Source organism: Fistularia commersonii, chromosome 1 (assembly GCF_037954325.1).
Source record: "Fistularia commersonii isolate RoL2024-O1a breed Wild chromosome 1, RoL_Fcom_v1.0, whole genome shotgun sequence".
NCBI classification, from domain to species: Eukaryota; Metazoa; Chordata; class Actinopteri; order Syngnathiformes; family Fistulariidae; genus Fistularia; species Fistularia commersonii.
In genome coordinates this window covers 28,607,870-28,631,208 of record NC_141284.1, presented here as the reverse complement: position 1 = coordinate 28,631,208, position 23,339 = coordinate 28,607,870, and the positions used below count along the sequence as shown (strand labels likewise).

The window sequence follows — 23,339 nt, the reverse complement described above, 5'->3', positions numbered from 1 at the left end:
AATTACATTTAAAATGATCCAGTGCTTTAACCAGCGATAGAACAGCATGATGATATATATATGGTTTAAAATTTTTTTCTTTTTTTTTAGATGTACTTGCACTCACATGCAGCAAATTCTACATTTGGATAAATCACCATTTCTGAACAAGAAGTTTTTATGAATTCCTTTTATTTTTCCAACGGTTACAATTAAAAATCAAGTGTCCCTGTAACTATTACACAGTTTACAATTTTCTCTTATGAGATTCTGCTTTATTTTATTTTTTTGTTTGCCCCCCCCCCCAAATATCGTCGCTCAGTATAAAGTGCGGCAGTGATGAGACAACAGTGAGTGTCTGAAGGGGGTTCGAGTGCAACAGTGTCTCGAAAGTTTTTACCGGCGTCTTTTCTTCTCCGGCCGACTGGCCGGAAAAGAAAATAATCAAAAATTCACAGGAAAGGTCCGTCTGCTGGCTGACGCAGCGAAAAGGACACCGTGGCACTTCTTCGGTGAGTTTGAGACAAACTCGCTCCTCCTCCGAAAAGGCAGCTTCAGCTTCGTGTCAGTGACGGAAAAAAAATGAGAAAGACGTTTTTACCGTTTAAAAAAACAGAGCAAAAATGAACCAAAAAACAGGTTCTTAGAGGAGGTAAGAATATGGCAAAAATTCCCTTTTTTTTTTTTTTTTTTTTTTAATTATGTGATTGATTAGGAAACGAGTGAAAAGTGAACGAAAATCTACGGCATCTAAGAAAAAACTAAAGACAACAGAGTTTTTTTGTTTTTTTTTTTCTCTTTCCAGAAACAAGGACCCCCGTCCCATATCTGACTCCAGTATTATGGAAGCTTCACTGATCAATATTTTCAATCAGTTTTCTGTCCCCGCACCGCATGTTGCTCGGACGCTGATATTAGAGTCGGACGGCTTCCAAAAACATCGGCGCAGCGCGAGGTTTCCGTCCCTTCCGACGTTACAGCGCCGTCTCTTTGGAGCGGATGACGTTGCATCGATGTCTCTGAAGGCTCTGCTGGCCGGAGACGAGGACGGATGGACGGCACCGCGGAGGGAAGATCTTTCTTCTGACTGAGGTAGTAGCTCGCTCGGGGGCGCCACGTTGCCATTCCGCAGCGGCGGCGTCGCCAACCGCGGGAAAGACGGGAGGTGACACGATAGAAACACCGAACACGACGCCGTTGGGTGTTTCTATCTGTTTCTATCTGTCAGGCCTGAAGTGACCCGGATGCCATCAGTTTCCCTCATCAGTACCGTGGTTTTCTGAGAGCTGCGCCGTAATAAACCGACGATCAGCTTCGAAGGCGGAAAGAAAGAATTTGCACGTGTCAGTGCTTTTCTCAGTTCATTTAAACGATTTGGTTTTCCATGAATTAAATGTCGTCTTTAACACTGATTTCGTCCGCTTCTCAAAGACCGTTTCTTTATAATAATCAGGCACTTCAGTTCATTTTCATTTCTTGTTTCAGAGCATTTATGGCACTTTCTTGGGTTTCCAGCTCATTTTTCCCCTCCTAATCTGTTCCTTTATCTTAATTTTCCCAGTGGCTTGGAGCTATTTTCAGCTATTTCTTTTAATTTCAAAATGATTTTTCAATAGATATTTGAATCATCAAACATGAGAAACTTTTCAGGACATTTTGCTTTCAAGCCCAAATTTCATCAATTTTTTTTCTTTACTCAAAATAGCTGATGTCAAACCTCATAGCATATTTCACATACAGATTATACACACACACACACACTCACACATACATACATACATGTGTATATATGTATATACACACATGTATATACATATATACAGACACATATAGGCGTGTATATATATATATATATACACACACACACACGTATATACATATATATACACACACATATAGGCATGTATATAAATATATATATATACACACACGTATATACATGTATACACACACATATAGGCGTGTATATATATATATATATACAAACATACACACATGCATATATATGTATATATACATACACATGCATATATACATGCATATATATGTGTATATATACATATACACACATGTATACAAATATATATATATATATACTCACACACACACACACACGTATGTGATTTGTGATGTGAGGTCCTTAATAAGAGACATAAACAAGCCAGGTGTGTGATGGGAAGCCTTTAAGATGGTGACTGACTCAGTTCCATTTAAAGGTCCTAAGGAACAGTCCGGAACAGTCCGGAACAGTCCGGAACAGTCCCGTCAGGGTGTTCCGGTGTGAATGACGGGCGTCTGAGTGTCCCAGTTATTTCCCACCCGTCGCCATCAACTGGCCCCCCGAGCCGCGGCCCGGTCGTCCCCGGCCTCGCCGGCCGGCCCGTTTCCTGGAGACGTGGCCCGTTACCTGGCGCTGGGCCGGCTCTGGCGCTGCGGAGGCGACCTGCTGTGTTCCGACAGCCACTGGCGGCAGATGTTCTGCATGACGGAGTCCCGGGCCTCCTCCGCCGCCCGCAGGACGTCCTGGACCGCCGGCCCGGCCCGGCCCGGCTCCAGCTTCACGGCCAGCAGGTACGCCGGCCGCAGCTTCCCGCAGCGCAGGTACGCCTTGATCTGCACACAAGAAGGCAGAGGATGAGGAGGTTCTGAGCTCCTCGGACGCCACGCCTCACACGGCAAGTCGGATCTTTGTTCAAACGCGGCAAAAAAGTCCACTTGGACGTCTGAAGGCGTACCAAGGTTGTGTTCTAAGGTTCCGCCGGGACGGAACAAACTCATTTCACAACTAATGCCGCCTTTGCACCTCACCAGTACCTTTATGTGAGTGTCAGTCTGGTGGTGTAAAGGGCAAAGGTCAGCTTCCATTTGAAGAAAAAGAAAAGGCCCGCGAGTGTTTTTTATTTGTAGAACCGTCCAAATGGCTCTTTGGGTGTTAAAGGCTGCCGACCCCTGATCTAGAAACTGTTCCAATGACCAAAAGACAGCAGGCAGAACTAGAGGTTGCAGAGATGAAGATGTTGAGGTTCTCTTTGGGAGTGACCAGGATGGAGAGGATCAGGAAGGAGTCTATCAGAGGAACGGCACATGTTAGATGTTTTGGAGAGAAGGTCAGAGAAGCCAGACTGAGATGGTTGGGTCATGGACAGAGGGGGGATAGAGAATATATTGGTAGACGGATGCTGGAGTTGGAGCTGCCAGGCAAGAGGTCTGGAGGAAGACCAAAGAGAAGATTTATGGACGTAGTGAGAGAAGATATGAAGGTAGTTGGTGTGAGAGAGAAGGATCCAGAGAATAGGGTTGGATAGAGAAAGTGGACTCGCTGTGGAGACACCTGAAGGGAAAAGCCCAAAGGGGAAGAATCTGTCACAGGGGTGCAGGACATGTATGACCGAGACAAAGTGATGATTGAGATGGTTTGGACATGAATAAAGGAGTGTTCATGTCCAAACCATGGTGAAGATCTGGGTAGAAGGTTGCTGAAGGTGAAGCTGCCAGGCATGAGGTCTGGAGGAAGACCAAAGAGAAGATTTATGGACGTAGTGAGAGAAGATATGAAGGTAGTTGGTGTGAGAGAGGAGGATCCAGAGAATAGGGTTAGATGGAGAAAGTGGATTCGCTGTGGAGACACCTGAAGGGAAAAGCCGAAAGAAGAAGAAGAAGAAGAAGAACCGTCGATCTTTACCTTGCTCTCCGGGCTCTTGGTCTCCAGGATGAGACTCTCCACCTCCTTGGCCTAAACCAGGGGAAGAAAATAAAACAAGACATTTGAGCGTGGACGGCGAGGACGACGTGGCCGCTGCTTCCGCCTGGCGCCCGGCCGGCGTCCTTTGCGTCACACCCACATCCGCCGGTCCCTTGTCCGCCACCGAGACGCAGCTGAGGACGAGGGCGTCGCAGTCGTTCCTCGTGGCCGTGCCCGACTCGCCGACGCACTTGAGCAGCTGCCGCACGGCTCCGTACTGCCTCTGGCGGACGAGCCTCTGGCCGGCGCGCTCGTACACCGCCTGCGCCTCCAGCTGGAAGTCCTGACGGGAGAGCAGAGACACGCCGACGCTTTCACCTTTCACTGCTGGTTTATCCCGGTCACATGCCGGGTTTAGGCCGGGGCGTCGATCACGGGGTCCGAAGACGTCCGAAAACGCCCCCGTTGACCCGCTCTGGACTGAAATGTGCTCGTCGCCGTCGGACGCACACAAAAACAAGAAAACTGCCGAGGCGTCCGTCACCGAACGGAAATGTGGACCGACGGCGAGCGGACGCGGCGCTCGTGGATCCCGGTCTGCTTCGATTCAAAGACTCGAAGATTCCCTCAGCCGAAGGGCCTTGACAATTTATATTTCATTGTATTTCTTATTCTCCCATTTTCCTACTGCTATCTATTATTGTTATGTTATGTTTTTGCTGGAATCTGGCACAACAGTTTCCTTCGGGATAAATAAAGTCGTTCTCATCTCATCGAACGCGGCTCGATGAGGGCGACGGGAGCGTCGGTGTGTGTGACGGATGCATGGAGGTTCACAAAGTGTGTTGTCAGATGGACGCCGGGCTGCTAGTAAAAGGATGCGGTGTGTAAACAACCAACCGCTACGGTCTGCTACTGGCCGGCAGCCTCAAACACACACTCGCCGGCGGGCGACGGCACAGGCGAAGTGCAACAACTGCTGTTTTTGTTGTTCTTTTTAACACAAACTAAAAGAGGTCCTGGTGCTCGTACCTGTATGACTCTGTAAGCGATCCCGAACCCTTCCTCGATGTTCTTTCCTCCCAGCATCACCTGGAAGGATCGGGATACTTCATTATGGGGAAACCGATCCATTGACGGACGGACATCGGATTGTTTACGCGTCATCAACATTATTTAGCGTGCAGGTAAAGTTCAGGACGTCGGGGAAAACACGTTTTTTCTCGCCGTTGTAACGGCGTTCAATTGTTTTCTGTTGCCAACTGGGGCTCGGGACTTATTGTGAGGGGCGGATCGAGTGTCACGGCTCCAGACGTTCATTACAAACCCAAGTTTGGAAACACACACTTGCCCGCGGTGCAACAATATTGTTTTGGATTCGGGACATTTTAACGGCCGCGTTCCTTTGACAGGATTTCCAGATTTTTACTGTGAACGGGTTGTCGGCAGGGACAGGAGCTACTGGAACGGCACCTTGCAGGCGACCTCCACCTTCATGGCGCTTCCTCCGAACAGCGTGGGCGGGGGTCCGGCTCCGGGGGCCGGACTCGCCTCGCAGCGGTGGAGGAAACGGGTCGCCTCCAGCTGGAGCTCGATTGTGTTCATGTGTCTGAAGGAAAGAACGACGGGCAGAGGTCACTACTTTTAATACATATTCATACATCTTTTGGACGACGACCCTGCTGGCGTTTATTTTTTTTCCCTGAGGGAGGAAGACGGGGAACCCGGAGAACCCGGGCAGGAGTCAGAAGGTGCGCGACGGCTGGTCTTCTGAACCCTCTCGCATCACCTTAGTTAGGCTATGCAGTGTGTGTGTGTACGTTTGTGTATGTCTTGTCAAAAAAAAACAAAAAAAACTCACTAACCCAAGCTTACTGTTCTGTATATTTCCTGTGCATCTTGTATTTGCAAGTGTTATTTGCAGTCCTTATGTCCTCTATTGTAAGTCGCTTTGGATAAAAGCGTCTGCCAAATGTAATGTAATGTAATGTAATCAAGTCACTCCACAGCGCAGTAATGACCTCAGAATTACCAACCTGGAAACGTCGCTGGACGACATCAGCTTCCGTAATGAGCTGACCTGGGACTTCCTCCTCCCGCCTCCGCGACACTGCTGCTCCTGCAGGTACTTCCTCAGGTGCTCCTTGGCTCGGACCAGCCAGCGCTGCAGAGGGACGGGGGGGTCGAAGGGGGGGTTGAACCGACCGACTCGTCCCAAACCGGCGTTTTTGTATTTTTGTCCCCCCGCCGCCATGACAAACCTGCTGCTCTCCCAGCTGCTGGTAGGATTCGGCCCCCTGGGTGAAGAACCGGATGCACGTCATGGCCGCACGCACGTGATCCTGGTGAGAGCAATCATTATTTCAAGCGGTGCTAATAAGATATTTCCCAAAATATAAAATCAAATTGAGTCCTCCTATTATTTAGCACAGCCTACAAGGCTTTTTCACTTTGTGTTATATGTGTTATGTGTGTATATATATGTGTGTGTGTGTGTGTGTGTGTGTATATATGTATATATATATACACACACACAGACACATATATATATATATAGACACACATATATTTATATATATGTACATATATACACGTATACATATATACACACACACATATATACATATATATGTATATTTATATATATACACACACACACGCACACACACACATAAAACACATAACACAAAGTTATGTTTTTTAAAGTTAAGTTTTTTCTCCCCATTTTCAGCCAATATCTTGCTAATTTGCAAGTACACTTGCGTCCACATTTCAGTCCAGATACGGTTTAAGTGTGTGAGGGTTAAGAACCCGACCTCAGCCGGTTCCTTAACTCAAAAAATTCAAACAGGTTTGAATTTTTAAGCCGTTTCAATCGGGGAGCCCGACGGCCAACGAGCAGGAGGGGACGGGGACACGGGAAATAAGCCGATCGCTGCGCGAGCGACGGCGACGATTAGTCGGCCATGCTTGTTTTAGCGCCTAAAGGCTTTGTCGGCACGGTTTCTCCGGCGAACGTTCGATGCGTTGGCTTGCTTTGACCAATCACGGAGTCCCAATTTTTCCAGCTTAAGCCAAGAAGACTTCCTTCCGCCCCGTTCCTTCCTTTCATTCTCACCCGCTCGTTGGACTGCGACGCGCCCGCGGATAATATCTCGGCGCGGGAGGCGACGGCGAGATTCTGACCATCATGAACTGCTGCAGCTGGTAGAGCGTGTGGAAATAACTCCGCCGCTGCAGGAACTGGCAGGAGGCCATCAGATAGCGGCCGCAAGACTCCAGGCTCGGGTCCAGTTTCTCCAAGATCCCCTGCAACGCCCCCAGACCGCCGCGCTCCAGGCTGGGCTGCAACATGCCCTCCAGAAACACCTCGTCGGAGCAGTCCTGGGCGGGAAACACAAGCGCCAGGGAGGGTCACCGTTTCCGGACGCTTCCGTTTGTCATGCGTACGTCTTAAAAACAGCCTTGCCTTGTTGAGGAGGTACGTGAGCGCCTCGGTCATGCCGTCGTGGCGCATGTAGAAGCCGATGAGGGCCAGGTGGGTCCCGTAGGTGTTCAGGTAGAACAGGCACTCCTGGTGGAAGCGGCCGCCGTCCGGCTCCCAGTTGGGTCGCTCCGCGGGAGCCGCCTCGTTCAGGAAGTCTTCCAGCTCCCGCAGCGGCGCCAGGATGTCCTCGCCGTAAAACTGGAACGGAGGCGGAGGAGGTCAAGGTGCCGGCGGCGCGGGAAAATCACCGATCAGAAGGCCTGACGGGGTTCCGCCTGGAGGTCGGCGTGAGGAACCGGGTCCGGGTTCCACAAAGACGCTCCGAACCCGGCGGGGAGTTTAGCGTTCGCCGTCACCCTGTGGCTTGAAAGCAGAGCACCTACCCCGGCCTGGACGGGCCGCACCCTGGTCTCCAGGTGCTTCACGATCTCCTGCAGCAGCGTGGGGCCCAGGTTGAGAGGGTTTCGGTCCACGGGGGGCTTCAGGCAGCGGGAGAACTTCTCCCGGGCCACCGAGAGGTTCCCGGCCTTCAAGGAGGCCACGCCCCAGGCCTGCCACACTCCGCTGGGATCCAGGCCGCTCTTTGTGGACACCTGGAGGAGCAAACCACCGACGGCAGCTGCTGATTTCCTCCGTTCCTCTGCATGTCAACGACGCTATCGTAATGATAAATAAATCGAGAAGAATAACAACATTGATGAAATGTGCCGCACCTCCACGGCCAGCTGGTAGTACTCCGCCTCCAGGAGCTGGTTTCGAAGCCGCGTGACGGCAGACGTCTCCAGGATGTCGTCCAGGGAGGGGACGTACTTGTAATTTGCCGTCACCAGGATCTTGAGCACATCCACTTTGCTGATGTAACTGTGGGAAACGGGAAGACGGAAAAGTCATTCGGAAGGTGCTCATGGCAACAGATAGCGATATATTCATCGATAAGTAGTAATAATAATACCGTATTTTCTGGAATATAAGCCGCTACTTTTAGGTTTTCAACCATGCGGCGTATACAAAAGTGCGGCTATTCTTTGGATTTTTCTTCCACCGCCAGGGGGCGGAAGTAGAATCCAAAATAAGAGAAGACGTATCAATCAATGCAAAGAAGAAGAGCAGATAAAAAGCACTTATTTTCAAATCCTCGCCCCTTCATCATGGAAACCACAAGAAGAAGCTGGTATGATGCAAGATTTAAGTTGAAGGCCATGGCGCTTGCGATCCGCGAAGGAAACGCAAGCTTAGCGTCAGTGAATCTGTGGTGAGAGGTTGCAGGCGGCAGCGGGAAGAGCTCATGCGATGCCAAAAGTTGAAAACGCCTTCAGAGGACATAAAAGCAGGTGGCCTGAACTTGAAAATGTCCTGGAGGACATTTCTTTTCTGCGGTTTATAGCCTGGTGTGGCTTGTATGTATATTTTTTTTTTACTTTTTCTTTTTAAATAGAGCTTATGCGGCTTATTTACAGGTGCGCCCTATAGTCCAGAAAATACGGTAATTCGATTGACAAAAAAAAAAAAATGTAATCCATTGTTCCCATCAGAAAATATGGTTTGGCTTAATATTTTTCCGAGATTATTTCCCAAAAAGCGTCGTATTTCTTCCCGCTTTTGCTTCCCGCTCGCCATCATCCTGCTATCCATCCACGGCGGCGCCCACCTGTCACACAGGGCCAGGTCCTGGCTGCGCCCCACTTTGACAAACATCAGCTTGGCGCTGAACAGCAGCTGCCGCATGATGTCGGTGAGGAGGCAGGCGTCCACCTCCGGGTTGGTCAGCTTGCGGGAGAGGGCGCGGCAGTGGCCGATCAGCTGGTGGCCGCCGGCGGCCTGGTCGCTGTGCAGAGACAGGATGGCCACGCAGAGGTACGCGCTGGGCGCCTGGGAGGTGGAACAGCGTTACCTCCTGACGTCGCGGCTTTAAAACACGAACCGGGGGACGAACCGAAATCTCAACCTGCTCATAGTAGAACTCGCTCCGCAGCAGCTGGTTCTCCGCAGGGCTGGCGCAGAGATGGATCTGTCTGTGCGACACCTCCGGCAGGTGCATCATCCCGTCCAGATCTTCTTCCGACACCACGGGGCTCCTGGACACTGCTGACACAGAACGGCTCACCGAGTGCTACTGCGCTATTTGTCGAAAGAAGCCCGTGGTTTCTACAAAACCAAAGTTTCATAGTGGGTGTGACATGTCTTTGCAGTTCGCTTTACCTTCAGCCGGCTCCAGCTCGTCATCCGAGCTGCAAAGACAAAAACACACACGCGGAAATTCAAGTCAAATCGCAGAGGAAGGCAAATCCCGATGAAGAGCCGTCCCCCGAACCAGATCCTTCGTGGCGAGGTGGGCTCTCTTTTTGGCAACCATTCTGGCGTCTCATCTTTTCAAAGAAGCACTGCGGTGACATTGGTTTGGATTTGTCTGACGCCATTAAGAAGCGTTAGCTTGCCCAGGAGCCTAGAACAGCACAGCTCTGCAAGAACCCGGGCTTGTAGAGTTTAACGGCATGTGGTGAAATCACAGCGGAGGTCTTACTCTGGGTGAAAGTAGGAGTAACACTGGTCGCAGACTCTGACTTCCTCTCCTGGACATCCCTCCACCGGCATCTTACGCTCAGAGCAGGCGTGGCAAACCAGGCGGCCGCACCTCCGACAATGATGGCGTCTGTTGAACTGCGAGGGGAAAAAAAAAAAAATCTTGTTTTAATTTATTACACCTGGTAGTTGGTGTGAGAGAGGAGGATCCAGAGAACAGGGTTGGATGGAGAACGTTGACGGGAAAAGCCGGAAGAAGAAGAAGAAGAAGAAGAAGAAGAAGAAGACCTGCAACTGGCCTTTTGGTCTTTGGTCACAACAGCTGGCGTGATACACGACTTTGCACAGAATTTCAAAGCTGGTTGACTAGAAGTAATCATCCGTGAGAGTGTATTGAGAGCAGTAACACTTGACCGAGTATTTCATTTGTGGCAACGATCCTCTCGGTTGTGTTTGGCTCAGACACGATTCTTCATTTTGCCTCCTACGTTGTTAAATGTGGTTTCTTTCTGCCTGGTCACTCACCATGGTGAACCTCTCGCGCCGGCAGACCATGCAGACGTGCTGCTGGGTGTCGGGCACCCAGTCCCTGCGCGCCGGCGGCTGGTCTGGAGGCTGGAACTTGGCGGACGAGCGGGCTTTTCTCCCCGCCGAGCCTCGATCCTTCTCTTTGTCGGCGGCGCTGCCCGTGGAGCCGGCGTGCGTGGGTGTGCTGTCTGAATTCAAACACAGGCGCTGCTGAACGGGCTTAAATGCAAAAACACGACCCGGTGCGTGGCGGGTCTGTCGGGCTAAACCAGGGGTCGGCGACCCGCGGATCCTCTTCCATCTTTACACCGCGGCTCCGAGCGGCTTGGGAAAATAAATGATACTTATTTAATTGAAGTGTATTTCATTTGTTCTAATTCCTTTTTTTAACTTTTAGTTCTAAGTTGGAAGATGATTGTGATCTTGAAATATTAAATAAAATTATATTTATTATTCTTCGCCGCTCAAAATAACGTCACACTGGCGGAAGCCGGTATACCCGCCGGCCGGTAAAGTCCCGATTTGCAGATGCTGTGCGCAGAAGTTCAGGAGCAGAAGTCCCATAAACCGGGTAAAATAAATATTTATGAAGATATTTTGCAAATATTTATTTCTTATTCTTTACTGACACGGTGATTTTTTCCCGATATGTTTTTAAAATTCAGGTCAAGGCTCCGCTACACGCTGTGAAAGCCCAAAACGAGTTCATTACATCAATAAAATTTAATTTTCTCCATAATACTTTGTGGATTTCAGAAGCAACACACTACACACTTGTTTATACAAAGTGTAAAGGTAATAAAAAGCGACATATACAGTGGTACCTTTATTTTAGACGTCAAAAAGTAATTGCGGCTCCCGGTGTTTTCTTTTCCGGGAAACCGGCTCCAAATGTCTCTTTGGCTGTTAAGTGTTGCCGACCCCTGGGCTAAGCTAACCGCAGGGCTTCATTTGGTGAGCCTTAAAATCTGCTACCGTTGCAAAAAATAATATCATGATCAAATTAGCAATAAAGATAAAAAAAAAAAAAGTAAAAGAGAATGAAAGCATTCTCACTGGGAGAGGGGGTCGGGGATTCCACTCGGCCGGATGCGGCGCCGCTCTCCTGGGCAGGGCACGCCATCAGTGCGTCATGGAGGCTGATTACAGAGTCTGAGGACAGGAGGCAGAAGTTCAAGCACATCCATTCACTGCTAAACGGCGTCGACGGAATTACACTTGCAAATCGCGGTCATGGTTTCCCTCTGCTATCCCGCGTGGGCTTTTTACCCCGGGCAGAAATACACACCGGATCTGGACTTCTCCCTCGGGGCGCAGGAGAAGTCCAGCGCCTTGCGAGCGTAGTCGGCCAGCAGCTTATCGATGTCGTCCGCGCCGAATCCCGCCTCGTGGCCGGCCAGGAGGCCCCTCAGGGTGGCCACGGCCACGTCGGCCCAGTCCACCTTCAGGTTCATCAGCAGCTGCTCCAGCATCAGCAGGGGCTCCGACAGCAGGGGGAAGTAGTCCTGCCTCGCCGCCTCGGGCAGGGTCAGCAGCACCTGAGACAGGAAGCGCGTCCGCTGTCGGTAACATCCGACGCGCTAATGACGCCCCGCGATCCCCTTCGCTTCCACTGACCTTTGACCCCAGGTGAAGGGCGTGAATGTGCTGCCGACGCGCCGGAGACACCTGCCTCTGGAAACGCAGCGTGAGGTAATCGGCCAGGAAGTGACAGGCGGCCAGGCCGGGCCGGCGGTCCAGAGCGCGCTCGCATACGTCCGGGCCGACGTTAAAATCCGAGAGGCTCTCCAGCAGCTGGACCGGAGAGAGCTTGTAAGGTGGCTGGACGTGTACGCCGACTAGAAAACTCACAGCTCAGACGTTTATACAGAAAATATCAAAAACGGGAAGATATTTACTTCCTGCAAGCTCTCAGCTAGACTCCTTGATTCCTAGCTAAACGTAGGTTGCCTCATGGCAGCCTTCCCCCACGGAAACCAAATCACATGTTCTCTCCAACCAGACCTCTCCAGAAGCCATGCGGGCAGCGGGGATAGTAACACCTCGTCCTTTCATCGAATCTATAATCTATTTTATGGATAATATGAACATTCTTATTGTTGCTCTAATTTTTAACGTTGGCTGACGCTTAAGCCATAAATAATATATAAATAGGTCAACACGACCTTGGATATTTTGCATAATGAGTCACTGTACTCTTGATACTTTTCAAACACTTTCCTAACGCTACTTTTGCATGAGTATGTCAAAGGTGAGGGTCTCGTTATTTAAAAAAAATCCAGAGAGAATATTTTCATTTGCTATTTAAATGAAGGCGAACAAAGAAAGCGCACCGTCTCCTATCCCTTTCCCATCTACTGTTCAGGGAATGTACATTCGTCGTTCATTTTGAATCGAGCGGACAACCTGGAGCGCCTCGTCCGTCAGTCCCTTTTCCAGCAGATGCAGCAAATGCTCAGTCTGCAGCTGCAGCCTCAGCGGCTCCGAGACGGGATACAGCTCCGCCCACGGGGCACAGAGGGAAAACTCCTGCAAGAGAGCCGTCCATCACGCCGCGCTACGCCACCGCATGTGAACGTCAAGGTTAAGATGGAAGAGGGGCGTCTTCACCTTGGCCTCCATCATCGTGGATAGCACGGCCTCGGAGTTTGTTTTCGATTGGGCCATCAGCTCCTGCCAGGTCGACCAAGGCAGCGGAGGCTCCAGCGCCAACATCTGCGCGGCAGAAACAACGTCAGCTCGGCGCCGAACGCTGGCCGGGAATGTCAAAAGATTGAATCTACGCGTGTAGAACTGTTCAGGGATGCACGGCACTGGGGAAGAGGCCACGTCCAATCAAAAAGCAGGGCTTTACGAAAAGAAGTTTTAGGTTTACGGGTCTTTTTGTTATCAACTGACAAAACCCAACCATTTGAGTTTGAATTCAATATGTATATTTACATATGTACTTGTTTTCTCTGTGTGTTCAGAAAGCAGTTATATCCTCGCCTTCCGCTAGTTAGTTAGCACAACAGGTGGACACCTATGGGAGCACACCTAGCATACATGTCAAGATATCGTTCCAATTACACGCAAAACAAGAACACTTCCCTTTGAAATGAACAGAACTGTAAACAGAAGTGTGTGTGTGTGTGTGTGTGTGTGTGTGAACTACCTGGCGATAGATGTCCAATTCTTTCTTCTTCAACTCCAGCTGAGTCCTCAGGGAGGCCTCGGTGCCGCCGTCGTTCAGGCAGAACTCCAGCAGCTCCAGGCAGGCATCCAGAGGCCAGCGCCGCAGGGACTGAAGGGCGACGTGGGCTCGCAAATCGGCGTCCTGCACCCGGAACAACTGCGCCGCCCCGTCCTCTTCACCTGAAAGGAGCGGCAGAAGCCGGTTGTTACACACTGATCTTTACCGCCGTGTTTCGGGGCCATGACTGAGCGCATAATGGGATTTTACATCATGAGAAATTTTCCTTTTTGATACTTTGAATGCATATTGCTGCCCGCTCTGACTCGGGTGATATAAAAGAATACGGGACAATTGACCGTTTCCCAAATTTTGGAATCTTCCAAACAACATGAGTGGCTCCTTAAACCCTGCTTTAAATGTCTGTCAGTCTTTTATTCATGAGACTTTCGCAACATTCATCCATCCATTATTGAACGGTTATCTTGGGTCAGGATGGCGAGAGGCGGGTGTCCCCTGCACCGGTCGATCACAGGGCAATAACAATATACATTTTAAATATATGGTCTATTTTATACAGTTTTCTATTCGTATTGTCCAGGACTACGGATTAGCTATGAGCTATAATCTGGTACAAACATCTCTGCCTCTGTGCTTGATGTATTTGTACACTGTCCTAATAAACTTCTAAACAAACAAACAAACAAACAAACAATTCCCTCTCATTCACACACCATTTTTCCAGAGTATTCCAATCAACCTCCTGCGTGTCTTTGGACGGTGAGAGGAAACCATGCAAAATCCAGACAGAAAGTCACCCTGCGGCGATCACGGGTTGAGGCGGACGCCTTAAACACTGCTTCCCGAGACCATTTCAACAATATTCTGTGTCGTCCAACGCGCAGTATTTCTCACCCTGCAGAGCAGCGCAGGCCAGCAGCCGGTCCTTCAGCGCCCCCTCCTGGCCGCAGCCTTGACCGTACAGCTCCAGCAGCCGCAGGGCCCGGCCCAGGTCTCCCTGGGCGAGGGCGTCCCGGAAGGCCTCGGCGGCCACGACCTCGGCCGCTCCCTCCTGAGGCCCGGACAGCAGGAGACTCACCAGGGGTTTCCCGCAGAGCAGGGCCCCGAGGCCGGCCGGGCCCCGGTCGCCTCGGCCCGGCGAGGCTCCCAGCAGGGGCTCGGCCATGACGCGCAGGTAGGAGCGGAGGACGGGGAAGTCCTTCAGGAGGGCGTCGGCCTCGCAGGCGATCTGCTCCCCGTCGAGAACGGCTTCTTTACGCCCCGAGCGGAAATACCCCGACCATCCCGACGGCTGAGTCCGGGCGGCTTCTCCTCGGCAGGCGCTCAGGCACGCCAGCGCGGCCAGCAGAGGCGAGCGCGACTTCAAGAAGGACAGGGCAGACGGCGTGAGGAGGAAAGACGAGGAGGAAGAGGAGGCGGACGAGTGGGACGGCGGGGACGTGGAGAGGACGCCGGAGCCGTCGTCCTCGTCCTCGGAGCTGCCGTCGCTCCGTCGCTCCGCCATCCCCAGGGCGCCCAGGTGCTCCTGAGCGTGCCGCTCCAGCAGAAGAGACAAGCTGGCCACCCCGAACGCCGACTCCTCCTTCCTCCTCTCCGAGTCCGCGGTTCCGCCGGGGCCGCCGACCCACAAGGGCAGAGTCTCGCAGCATCGCTGGACGATCACCTGCTGGACGCTGAGGCGCAGACCCTCCTGCTGCAGCAGGGACAACAACCTGGACGTACAACGGCAGCGGTCAGCAAGTGGGAGGTGTTTGTCAAGACGCGATGGAGATTCTGGTCTAAAGCAGATGACAGAGCTGGATTTTTAACTGTAGGTAAGAAAATCCAGATTTTAACTCATTAAATTCAAATCAATATTCAAATAAATTGCAATTCTTTCACCGCTTGTAGATAAGAAAGGCTTAGCGCAGCTGCTAAATACTATTGAAGCTTTGTTTCTGTTGTTTCAGCAACTTTTTTATAAAGACAGTCAATCTGATTTGTAGTCTGTCAACACACAGGATGTGACGCATGACATTTTGACCAATAAAAATGATAAACTACTTTGTAAAGCATTTATAAACATAACTTGTGAACTCTGCATTCAGTTGAATTCCTTTAAATAGCACAGATATTGCCGCAACCACACTCATTAAACATCCGTGATCACATTGACTATCGCTGTATTATTGATTGAGGAGGACAGCGAATCAATGATGTGCGTGAAAGAAGAAAAAAAATATAATCCTGGCGCTGCAAAGGCCGGAAGGACCTCGAGACCGAACGACCCCCGACCCAAACACACACCTGTCGGGGGACACCTGTCTGTCGAACAGCAGGTGTGACAGAAGCTGAGGTGGAGCTTGAAGCAACACCAGCAACGGGTTCCCCAGCCTCACCTCTCCGCTCTGGTCTGAGGAGGGAAAAACAAAAGCCGGCAGGAGGTTCAGAAGGAGAATGAAAGACTCGGCGGTGTGGAGGAAAACCGGGGCTTCCTCATCGGATGGCTAAACGCTGCTAAAGTCGTGCGTTTCTTTAACTTTCACGGGAGAAAATCTGAACAATACACTATTTTTCTCCACAACGGCAAATGGAAATTTATGTGACGACGTTTCTCAGTAACTATGATTTGGATCTGATGACGCCGAGAACTTTATTGGATGTGGAGGAGCGTGACGGGCTCTCACGGGGCCCAGTTTTGGCAAGCTGAAGCGCACGGCTCGAAGCTAACTGACTTTATATATTTGATATTTTGAGGAGGTCGTCGAAGGGCGTATTCATTTATGTAGTTTGGGTAAAACATGGCTAAATCTCTTCTAGTCATCCCTCCCTTTGGTCTTTGGATGATGCCAGAGGATCCTTCTCGCTAAGCAAGGACGCCTCCCTTGTGGATTCTGTTACGGGTATCTTTGTTATTTACACGAGTTGTTTTTAGGGGATCTGCCACCGTTGGAAGATGGAGGCATGTATAATTTTCACTGAGAAGATCACCAGACGCTGTTTTCAATAAAAACCCCAACTCTGACCAGTCCTCAAGAGTATTATTGTGCTCATATTGTGAACTCTGTTGTCGGAAGATGCAGCAACGGAGCGCTCCCGGCGGGGCGATCTTCCGCTGGATCTTCTCGTGTCATGCCGAGCGGGTTCCCCTTACCTTCCGAGCCGAGGCTGCGCACCAACACGGACGCCAGGGTGTTGACGTAGTCGAAGAAGCTGCGGACGTAGTCCGGCCGGGCCTGGTTTCCGTCGGGTTCGAAGGGGCAGAGCTGGTCCAGCGAGCGAAGCAGCTGCTTCATGCTGGAGCGGACCGGGTGGGCGTCCAACTCCGACGGCTTCAGACCGGCCTGCTCCATCAGCGGCGCCAGGAGAGCGCTGCCCACGGCGCCCTCTGTTACACAACACCAGTTACCGCGACATGCTTCCCAAATATGTGGTGAAAGCAGCGCGAGGGTGTTACCGCGCTGACCCGCTCCGTCCGTCGCGGTGCTGAGGTTGTACAGGATGTTCTCCAGCCGCTGGGCCAGACCGAGCCGGCTGGCGATGCACTCCTCGCTCAGCGCCGGGTAGCAGCACAGCAGCGCTTCCTGGGTGCGGCGGCCAAACGGGGCGAAGACCGTCTCCTCGGCGACGACGCCTGCGAGGGAAACCGTTCCGCGTGACCGTTTTTAAAACTGCAGGTCGATGACGACGATGACGACGGCACACCGACAGGCGCCGACGGTTTTTAACCCTCACCCGTCTTGACGGAACCCTTGCCGGAGCCGGTGTGATTCAGGATCTTGTTGATCTGCTGCAGAACGGTGGGAAATCCGCGGATGCCCTCGGCGTGGGGTACCTTCGGGTCAACTCTTACTCCTGGTCGAAGGGGACGAGAGACGAAAGAGTGAACACTGGCGCCGTGGCGGCGGGCGTTACGTCGATATGGCTCGCGTACCTCGCGCTTCCAGGCTAGCGCTGAGCCTGCGCTCCGCCGTGTCCAGCAGTTGCCGCGACGTCTTCCACAGCTGGCAGTGACAGCAGGCCAGGTCAAAGGCGGCCATGGCCGGCGGGCTGAGCTCCTCCAGCAGGCTGCGGAGGAGGCCGGGGGGCTCCGAGGAGCACTGGCCCAACCAGTGGCCCTCCTGCAGCGAGGGCACGGGGTGGGACGGGGTGCTGAGGAGACGGTCGGCGATGTCTGAAATGGAGTAGAAGGCCACACCTGCGGGGGGGGGCAAACAAATTGGCGATTTTAAAGCTGTGGATTTAAAATGAAGAACTTGAAAGTGGAGCAAGAAAAAAAAATACATGTACTTTCATGTTACGTGTATCATGTGAGGTTAAGTGGATGGTTTCAATAGTTCAACATTATGTCACTGAGAACTAGTCCAGATTCTTTCATACATGATTAAGTACTTCTCTAGTATCTTCTACTGATAACAGCGTTCTATCATATGCAAAATCTTCTTCTTCTTCTTCTTTCGGCTTTTCCCTTCAGGTGTCGCCACAGCGAGTCCACTTTCTCCATCTCACCCTATTCTCTGGATCCTCCTCTCTCACACCAACTACCTTCATATCCTCTCTCACTACGTCCATAAATCTTCTCTTTGGTCTTCCTCCAGACCTCCTGCCTGGCAGCTCCACCTTCAGCAACCTTCTACCCAGATCTTCACCATGAACACTCCTTTGTTCATGTCCAAACCATCTCAATCATCACTTTGTCTCGGTCATACATGTCCTGCACCCCTGTGACAAATTCTTCTTTTCCTTTGGTCTTTTCTCTTCAGGTGTTGCCACAGCGAATCCACTTTCTCCATCTCACCCTATTCTCTGGATCCTCCTCTCTCACACCAACTACCTTCATATCTTCTCTCACGACATCCATAAATCTTCTCTTTGGTCTTCCTCCAGACCTCTTGCCTGGCAGCTCCAACCCCAGCATCCGTCTACCAATATATTCTCTATCCCTCCTCTGTCCATGACCCAACCATCTCCGTCTGGCTTCTCTGACCTTCTCTCCGAAACATCTAACATGTGCTGTTCCTCTGATGGACTCATTCCTGATCCTCTCCATCCTGGTCACTCCCAAAGAGAACCTCAACATCTTCATCTCTGCAACCTCTCGTTCTGCCTGCTGTCTTTTGGTCATTGGAACAGTTTCTAGTCCAAACATCATCGCTGGTCTCACCACTGTCTTGTACACCTTTCCTTTTATTCCGGCTGATCTATCATATGCAAAATAAACATTAAAATTCAATTCACAAGAAAAAAAAAGGAAAAACACCAATACAAGGGCTGATGTAATATGTTGATAATACAATAAGCGCCGAAATAAGGACTTTTTTAAACGTCCTCCTGGTCGGTGTAAAAGTAGCGGGGGCAGAATTTTCCGGACCTGCGGCAGCGGCGCTCCCGATGGCCTGCAGGGTGGAGCGCCCGCTGCTGCCGAGACGAATCCGGCCCGGCCCGGGCCCGGCCGCCGACCCCAGGCCCTCCGAGGAGGACGAGGACGAGGACATGGACTGGCTCTCCATCTTCTGCTCCACCCGGGCCAGCTCCACCAGCACCTCCTCGTAGCACTCCATGAACGGGAGCTCGGCGCAGCAGGCCGACACGTCCAGGTCGAACACCAGAGCCACCTGGCGGAGAGCAAGGAGCTAAACTGAAGGTGCGTCACCAAAATCCACAGCTGTGCTACAAAGCTGCCGACACGGAGATAGACGTCCCGGCACTTTACTAGTACCGTCGCTTGCAGACTATAAACCAACACTGGTTTCACACACTTTGAACACTGGGACTTAAAACAACCATGAGGCGCAGGAGGAAGACCAACTAAACTAAAAAGACTAACTAAAAAAAGCATTTCCAGTATGTATTTGCGTATTTAATCGTTTCTGTCTAAATATTTTATGGAACAATGTGAACACCTGCGGCTTATAGACAAGTGCAACCCATCTTTGTAGTTACTGCTAACAGTTAAGACAATTCATATTTCATTGTATTTCTTATTCTTCCTCCTTTCTACTATTATCTATTACTGTTATGTTTTTTTACTTGAAAGTCTGGCACAACAATTTCCTTCGGGATTAATAAAGTTGTTCTCATCTCATCTCATCTATGTACACATAGATTTATTTGTTTATTTTTAGCTGCCGCAGCTTATATTCAGATGCGCTCAATAGTCCGTAAATTAAAGTTTTAAATGTAGTACGCTCTGAAATCAGCTCCGTTTAGCAAACGGAACCTGAAAAGATGTCAATAATTATGTATTTGTACTTTTTGAATGGAGTTGCATCACCAAAAGCAATGACCACAAATACGCTTTGAGATTTGACGAAGAACTAAAAATAATCGTTCCACGTTAGAACTACGTATTTATAATGGCACCTAGCATTTATCAGGAAATATAACGGGTTATACTGTCTCTGTACGCTATTTTGTCTTTGTTTTTAATCACTAAATACATCTGTGAAGTGTCGCCAAGTTGAAGTATTCAGCAGTACGTTAGTGCTCGGATTGAGTTTGTGATTTTACAGCACACTATATGAGTAAGTGTAAAAAGATTTATCATAAAATCACAAAGAATGACGAGCATAAAAGTGTCGGCCCGACAACCGGGAGGATCTTTACGTTCAGATAAATAAAACAAGAGACCTGGTGCGCCTCCATGAAGTTCCCCCTCCGGACGCAGGAGACGAGCAGGGACTCCGGGGGGGACAGCATGGCGGGGATCAGCCCGCCGCCGCCGCCTCCAAACGCCTCCGGCTCCACGGCGCCGCCCGCACGGCCTCCGCCCTCTGACACATGAACACACCCTCCGTCAGTGAATCCACGGTCGTGCACTACTTTGAAAATAACATACCCGACCTTTAAAAATGTCACGACAAATTAAGAGAAGTCTGGCGTGTGAGCTTTAGTCAGACGGGTTCATTTCTTCCTAATCGATGTGTAACTTCTAGATAACTAACTGCTAATATGGACCTTTAACCTGATTTCAAGTTTACAGAATAAGAATAATTTACACTGTCCTTAGTTTGACCTCAGTGAAAACTATATACAGTAGCCCCTTAAGATACAAATCACTTTATATACTAATTTTTTATGACACAAAGCGCTATTTGAACTCATTTTATCCTTGAAATATGAAAAAAAAATCAAGATATGAAAAAGAGAGCGAGAAAAATTAAAATTAGAAATTGGGCTATCATCAGAAATTGACGTATTTCTAGAGCAAAAACCCACAGAGGAAATGCAAACTATCTGAACATCAGGCCAATTCAATGATGAATGCTTCAATCAGTTCTGTAAACAAGAAAAATAACTTCAAGCAAACTTCACTAGATTAATTCTTTAAGAAAAGAGTGTTTTTAAGAGTCTTTAACAGAAGAGTGACAGTGATTCAGAAGAAAATGAACCAAAAGAAAAAGAAAAACGAGTGAAGAAAACTAAAAAGCTCAAGTAAACTTAAAGTTAAGTAAATTCTAATTTAATAATCATCAAAACTTCTTTGTCTGAACGAAGCATTCATGTTACAACACTTTAAGTTTACAATAACCACTATTTTTTTTTTGATGTCCTTTACATTATTAATATCCTTCGTTTTCAGGGTTTTTCTACATCAATATTCTTATTTTGTTGCTTGCGGGGGAGGTTGGAACAAATTCATTTGTTTTCTGTTACTATAAATGGGGAAAATTAATTAGACAGGAAAAAAAAAAAAACATATAAACCCACTTCTAGAACAAATTAAATTTGTATCTTAAGGGACCACTGTGTGTGTACACACATATATATATGTATATATACACATACATACATATACACACACACACACATATATACACTATATATATATATATACACACACACACATACATACATATATATATACACACACACACACACATATATACACTATATATATATATATATATATATATATATATATATATAAATATACTGTAAGTGCATCTAGTTGCTTCAAAGGGCTTTAAACTTGGTAGGACACACACACACACACACACACACACACACTTAACCAGGCCATCAGGAGCAACTCTTTAGTTTCTTGCAGAAGGCCATGTTGACATTTAGACAAGAACCCAGGAATCTAATCACTCACTCAGCCAACTGCACCACAGCGTGTGTGTGTGTGTGTGTGTGTGTGTGTGTTAAGGCAATGATCTGTGTCAGGAAGGCATTGGTTAAAACAGAATTCCATGCAAAATATCAGGCTCTCTGTCATCTATCTCCTTTTCGCCTCTTCCCTCCTGTGTCTCCCTGCTGCTCTCCTTCTAACCTTCCCCTCCCAGTAAACGCTGGTTCTTCACGTCTCACCTGACGCTCCTGGACTAACATCTCCGCTGTGCTCCTCCACGGAGGTCTGTCTCCCCGCCCTCTTCCTCCTCCTCAAACTCACACTCCTGCTGCGGTCCACGGCGGCGGCCCGGCTGCTGAGCTCCATCTCCTGGAGGGCGCTCAGCGGACCTGCGGGGGGAGGATCAGATTATCACGGGCGGACCGAGCGACTCCGAGCCAAAACCCAGACGGAGGTGGGAAACATCGGCCACGGACGCCTCTTTTAGAATATAACGGTTGGCTTTCAAGGAAAATAATTGAAAATCAGCGCAGGCGATATACTGAATATTGTCCGTCCTTAGTAATGGACGTGTACAAACTAATTTGACATGGGGTTTTATTGTTTATTCCAGACACGGATTATTTATCCTTGTTTTGATCGTCATTGGTTAACCAGATGATGAAAAATCTCTGAAATAAACCTGAACATCTGTAAGACATTTGCGATGAATCCTCTAAGAAGTGAGGACAAAACGGCCTTATTTGCTTATTTTTTGCTTCCTCATAGAAGACAATCTACTGCTAGATGAATAAAATAATTCTAAATTTGCCCAGTTCTTGGGGATATACACTGCTCAAAAAAATAAAGGGAACACTTAAAAAACACATCCTAGATCTAAATGAATGAAATATTCTTATGAAATACTTTGCTCTTTACACAGTTGAACAAAATCACACAAAAACGATCAATGGAAATCAATTGCATCAACCCATGGAGGTCTGGATTAGGAATCACACTCAACATTAAAGTGTAAAAACAAACTCCAGGCTGATCCAACTTTGATGTAATGTCCTTAAAACAAGTCAAAATGAATCTGTGTTGCTTCCTGAGTGGACACTATGATTTCACACAAGTGTGATTGACTTGGAGTTACATTGTGTTGTTCAAGCGTTCCCTTATATATTTAAGCGTATATAACCTCTTCTTTGAGTTACATGAAAAGCCGGTGAAAACACGTCAGACGTTACAGCTCCTCACCGCTTCCACGCCGCAGGTTGCTGGTGACGATCTGCAGCCTCCACTGGGCCTCGGCGGCGTGCTTGGACAGCCTCTGCAGGCGAGCGCCGAAGGTCTCGGCCGTCACCGAGCAGCCGAGGGCCTCGGCCACCTCCGCCTCCCTGGGCAGCGCCCGCCCCGCCTCCTGCTGGCCCACCACGCACATGCCCTCCAGGCCTTCCTTCAGCAGCTTCAGGAACCCCTCCATGGCCCCGGTGTCCACTAGAAACCCCTCACAGCCTTGGACCAGATGGCCCAGCTCCAGGTACCAGGGCGGGGCTCCCGCCGGCGAGCCCGACCGGGGCCCAGAGTCGCCGGCGGGGACGCCGCCCTCGGCCCCGGCCGCCACGTCCGCCCCCGCGCAGTGGTCTTTCGGCACAAAGTCGCCGCTGGAGAGGAAGAGGAGGGAGAAGATATTCTCCAGCAGCTCCAGGCGGAAGACGGCGGGCACGGCCTCCAGGTAGAGCTGGCACTCCGACAGGTAGTGCTGGAAAAGCACGTGGTTGTCTGGGGGGGAAAAACAAACAAAAAAAAACAACCATAGCAACCTAAAGCGCCCTGAGACGATTGCATCTCTTTTGTGTTTATAGCGCTTTCGTTTTTATACGACAACTGAACTTAACTTTAAGCTCTTAAGTTT

At 49.6% G+C, this 23,339-nt stretch overlaps 1 protein-coding gene across 5 annotated transcripts in view; it reads right to left on the bottom strand.

The window, feature by feature from the left end:
- Nucleotides 1-168: 168 nt before the first annotated feature.
- zfyve26 (zinc finger, FYVE domain containing 26) overlaps nt 169-23,339 on the bottom strand; it is a 30,156-nt gene continuing 6,985 nt past the window's right edge. Inside the window, exons 12-43 of one of the 5 annotated variants that reach the window (XM_086158841.1) lie at nt 22,682-23,206; nt 21,682-21,831; nt 19,999-20,141; nt 18,740-18,983; nt 17,303-17,566; nt 17,104-17,223; nt 16,826-17,002; nt 16,523-16,756; nt 15,676-15,781; nt 14,284-15,101; nt 13,351-13,550; nt 12,807-12,911; nt 12,603-12,725; nt 11,814-11,990; nt 11,485-11,734; nt 11,253-11,348; nt 10,194-10,384; nt 9,670-9,806; nt 9,348-9,376; nt 9,094-9,233; nt 8,797-9,017; nt 7,862-8,009; nt 7,532-7,741; nt 7,131-7,346; nt 6,848-7,045; nt 5,923-6,003; nt 5,698-5,825; nt 5,135-5,270; nt 4,694-4,753; nt 3,822-4,004; nt 3,662-3,712; nt 169-2,592 (exon numbers count right to left, since the gene is read on the bottom strand). In XM_086158841.1, coding sequence (XP_086014967.1) covers nt 2,383-2,592; nt 3,662-3,712; nt 3,822-4,004; nt 4,694-4,753; nt 5,135-5,270; nt 5,698-5,825; nt 5,923-6,003; nt 6,848-7,045; nt 7,131-7,346; nt 7,532-7,741; nt 7,862-8,009; nt 8,797-9,017; nt 9,094-9,233; nt 9,348-9,376; nt 9,670-9,806; nt 10,194-10,384; nt 11,253-11,348; nt 11,485-11,734; nt 11,814-11,990; nt 12,603-12,725; nt 12,807-12,911; nt 13,351-13,550; nt 14,284-15,101; nt 15,676-15,781; nt 16,523-16,756; nt 16,826-17,002; nt 17,104-17,223; nt 17,303-17,566; nt 18,740-18,983; nt 19,999-20,141; nt 21,682-21,831; nt 22,682-23,206 — 6,071 coding nt within the window. In that variant the 3' untranslated portion in view covers nt 169-2,382. The remainder of the gene's footprint in view (nt 2,593-3,661; nt 3,713-3,821; nt 4,005-4,693; nt 4,754-5,134; nt 5,271-5,697; nt 5,826-5,922; nt 6,004-6,847; nt 7,046-7,130; nt 7,347-7,531; nt 7,742-7,861; nt 8,010-8,796; nt 9,018-9,093; nt 9,234-9,347; nt 9,377-9,669; nt 9,807-10,193; nt 10,385-11,252; nt 11,349-11,484; nt 11,735-11,813; nt 11,991-12,602; nt 12,726-12,806; nt 12,912-13,350; nt 13,551-14,283; nt 15,102-15,675; nt 15,782-16,522; nt 16,757-16,825; nt 17,003-17,103; nt 17,224-17,302; nt 17,567-18,739; nt 18,984-19,998; nt 20,142-21,681; nt 21,832-22,681; nt 23,207-23,339) is intronic. The other 4 variants (XM_086158851.1, XM_086158877.1, XM_086158859.1 and 1 more) reach the window with 4 other exon arrangements.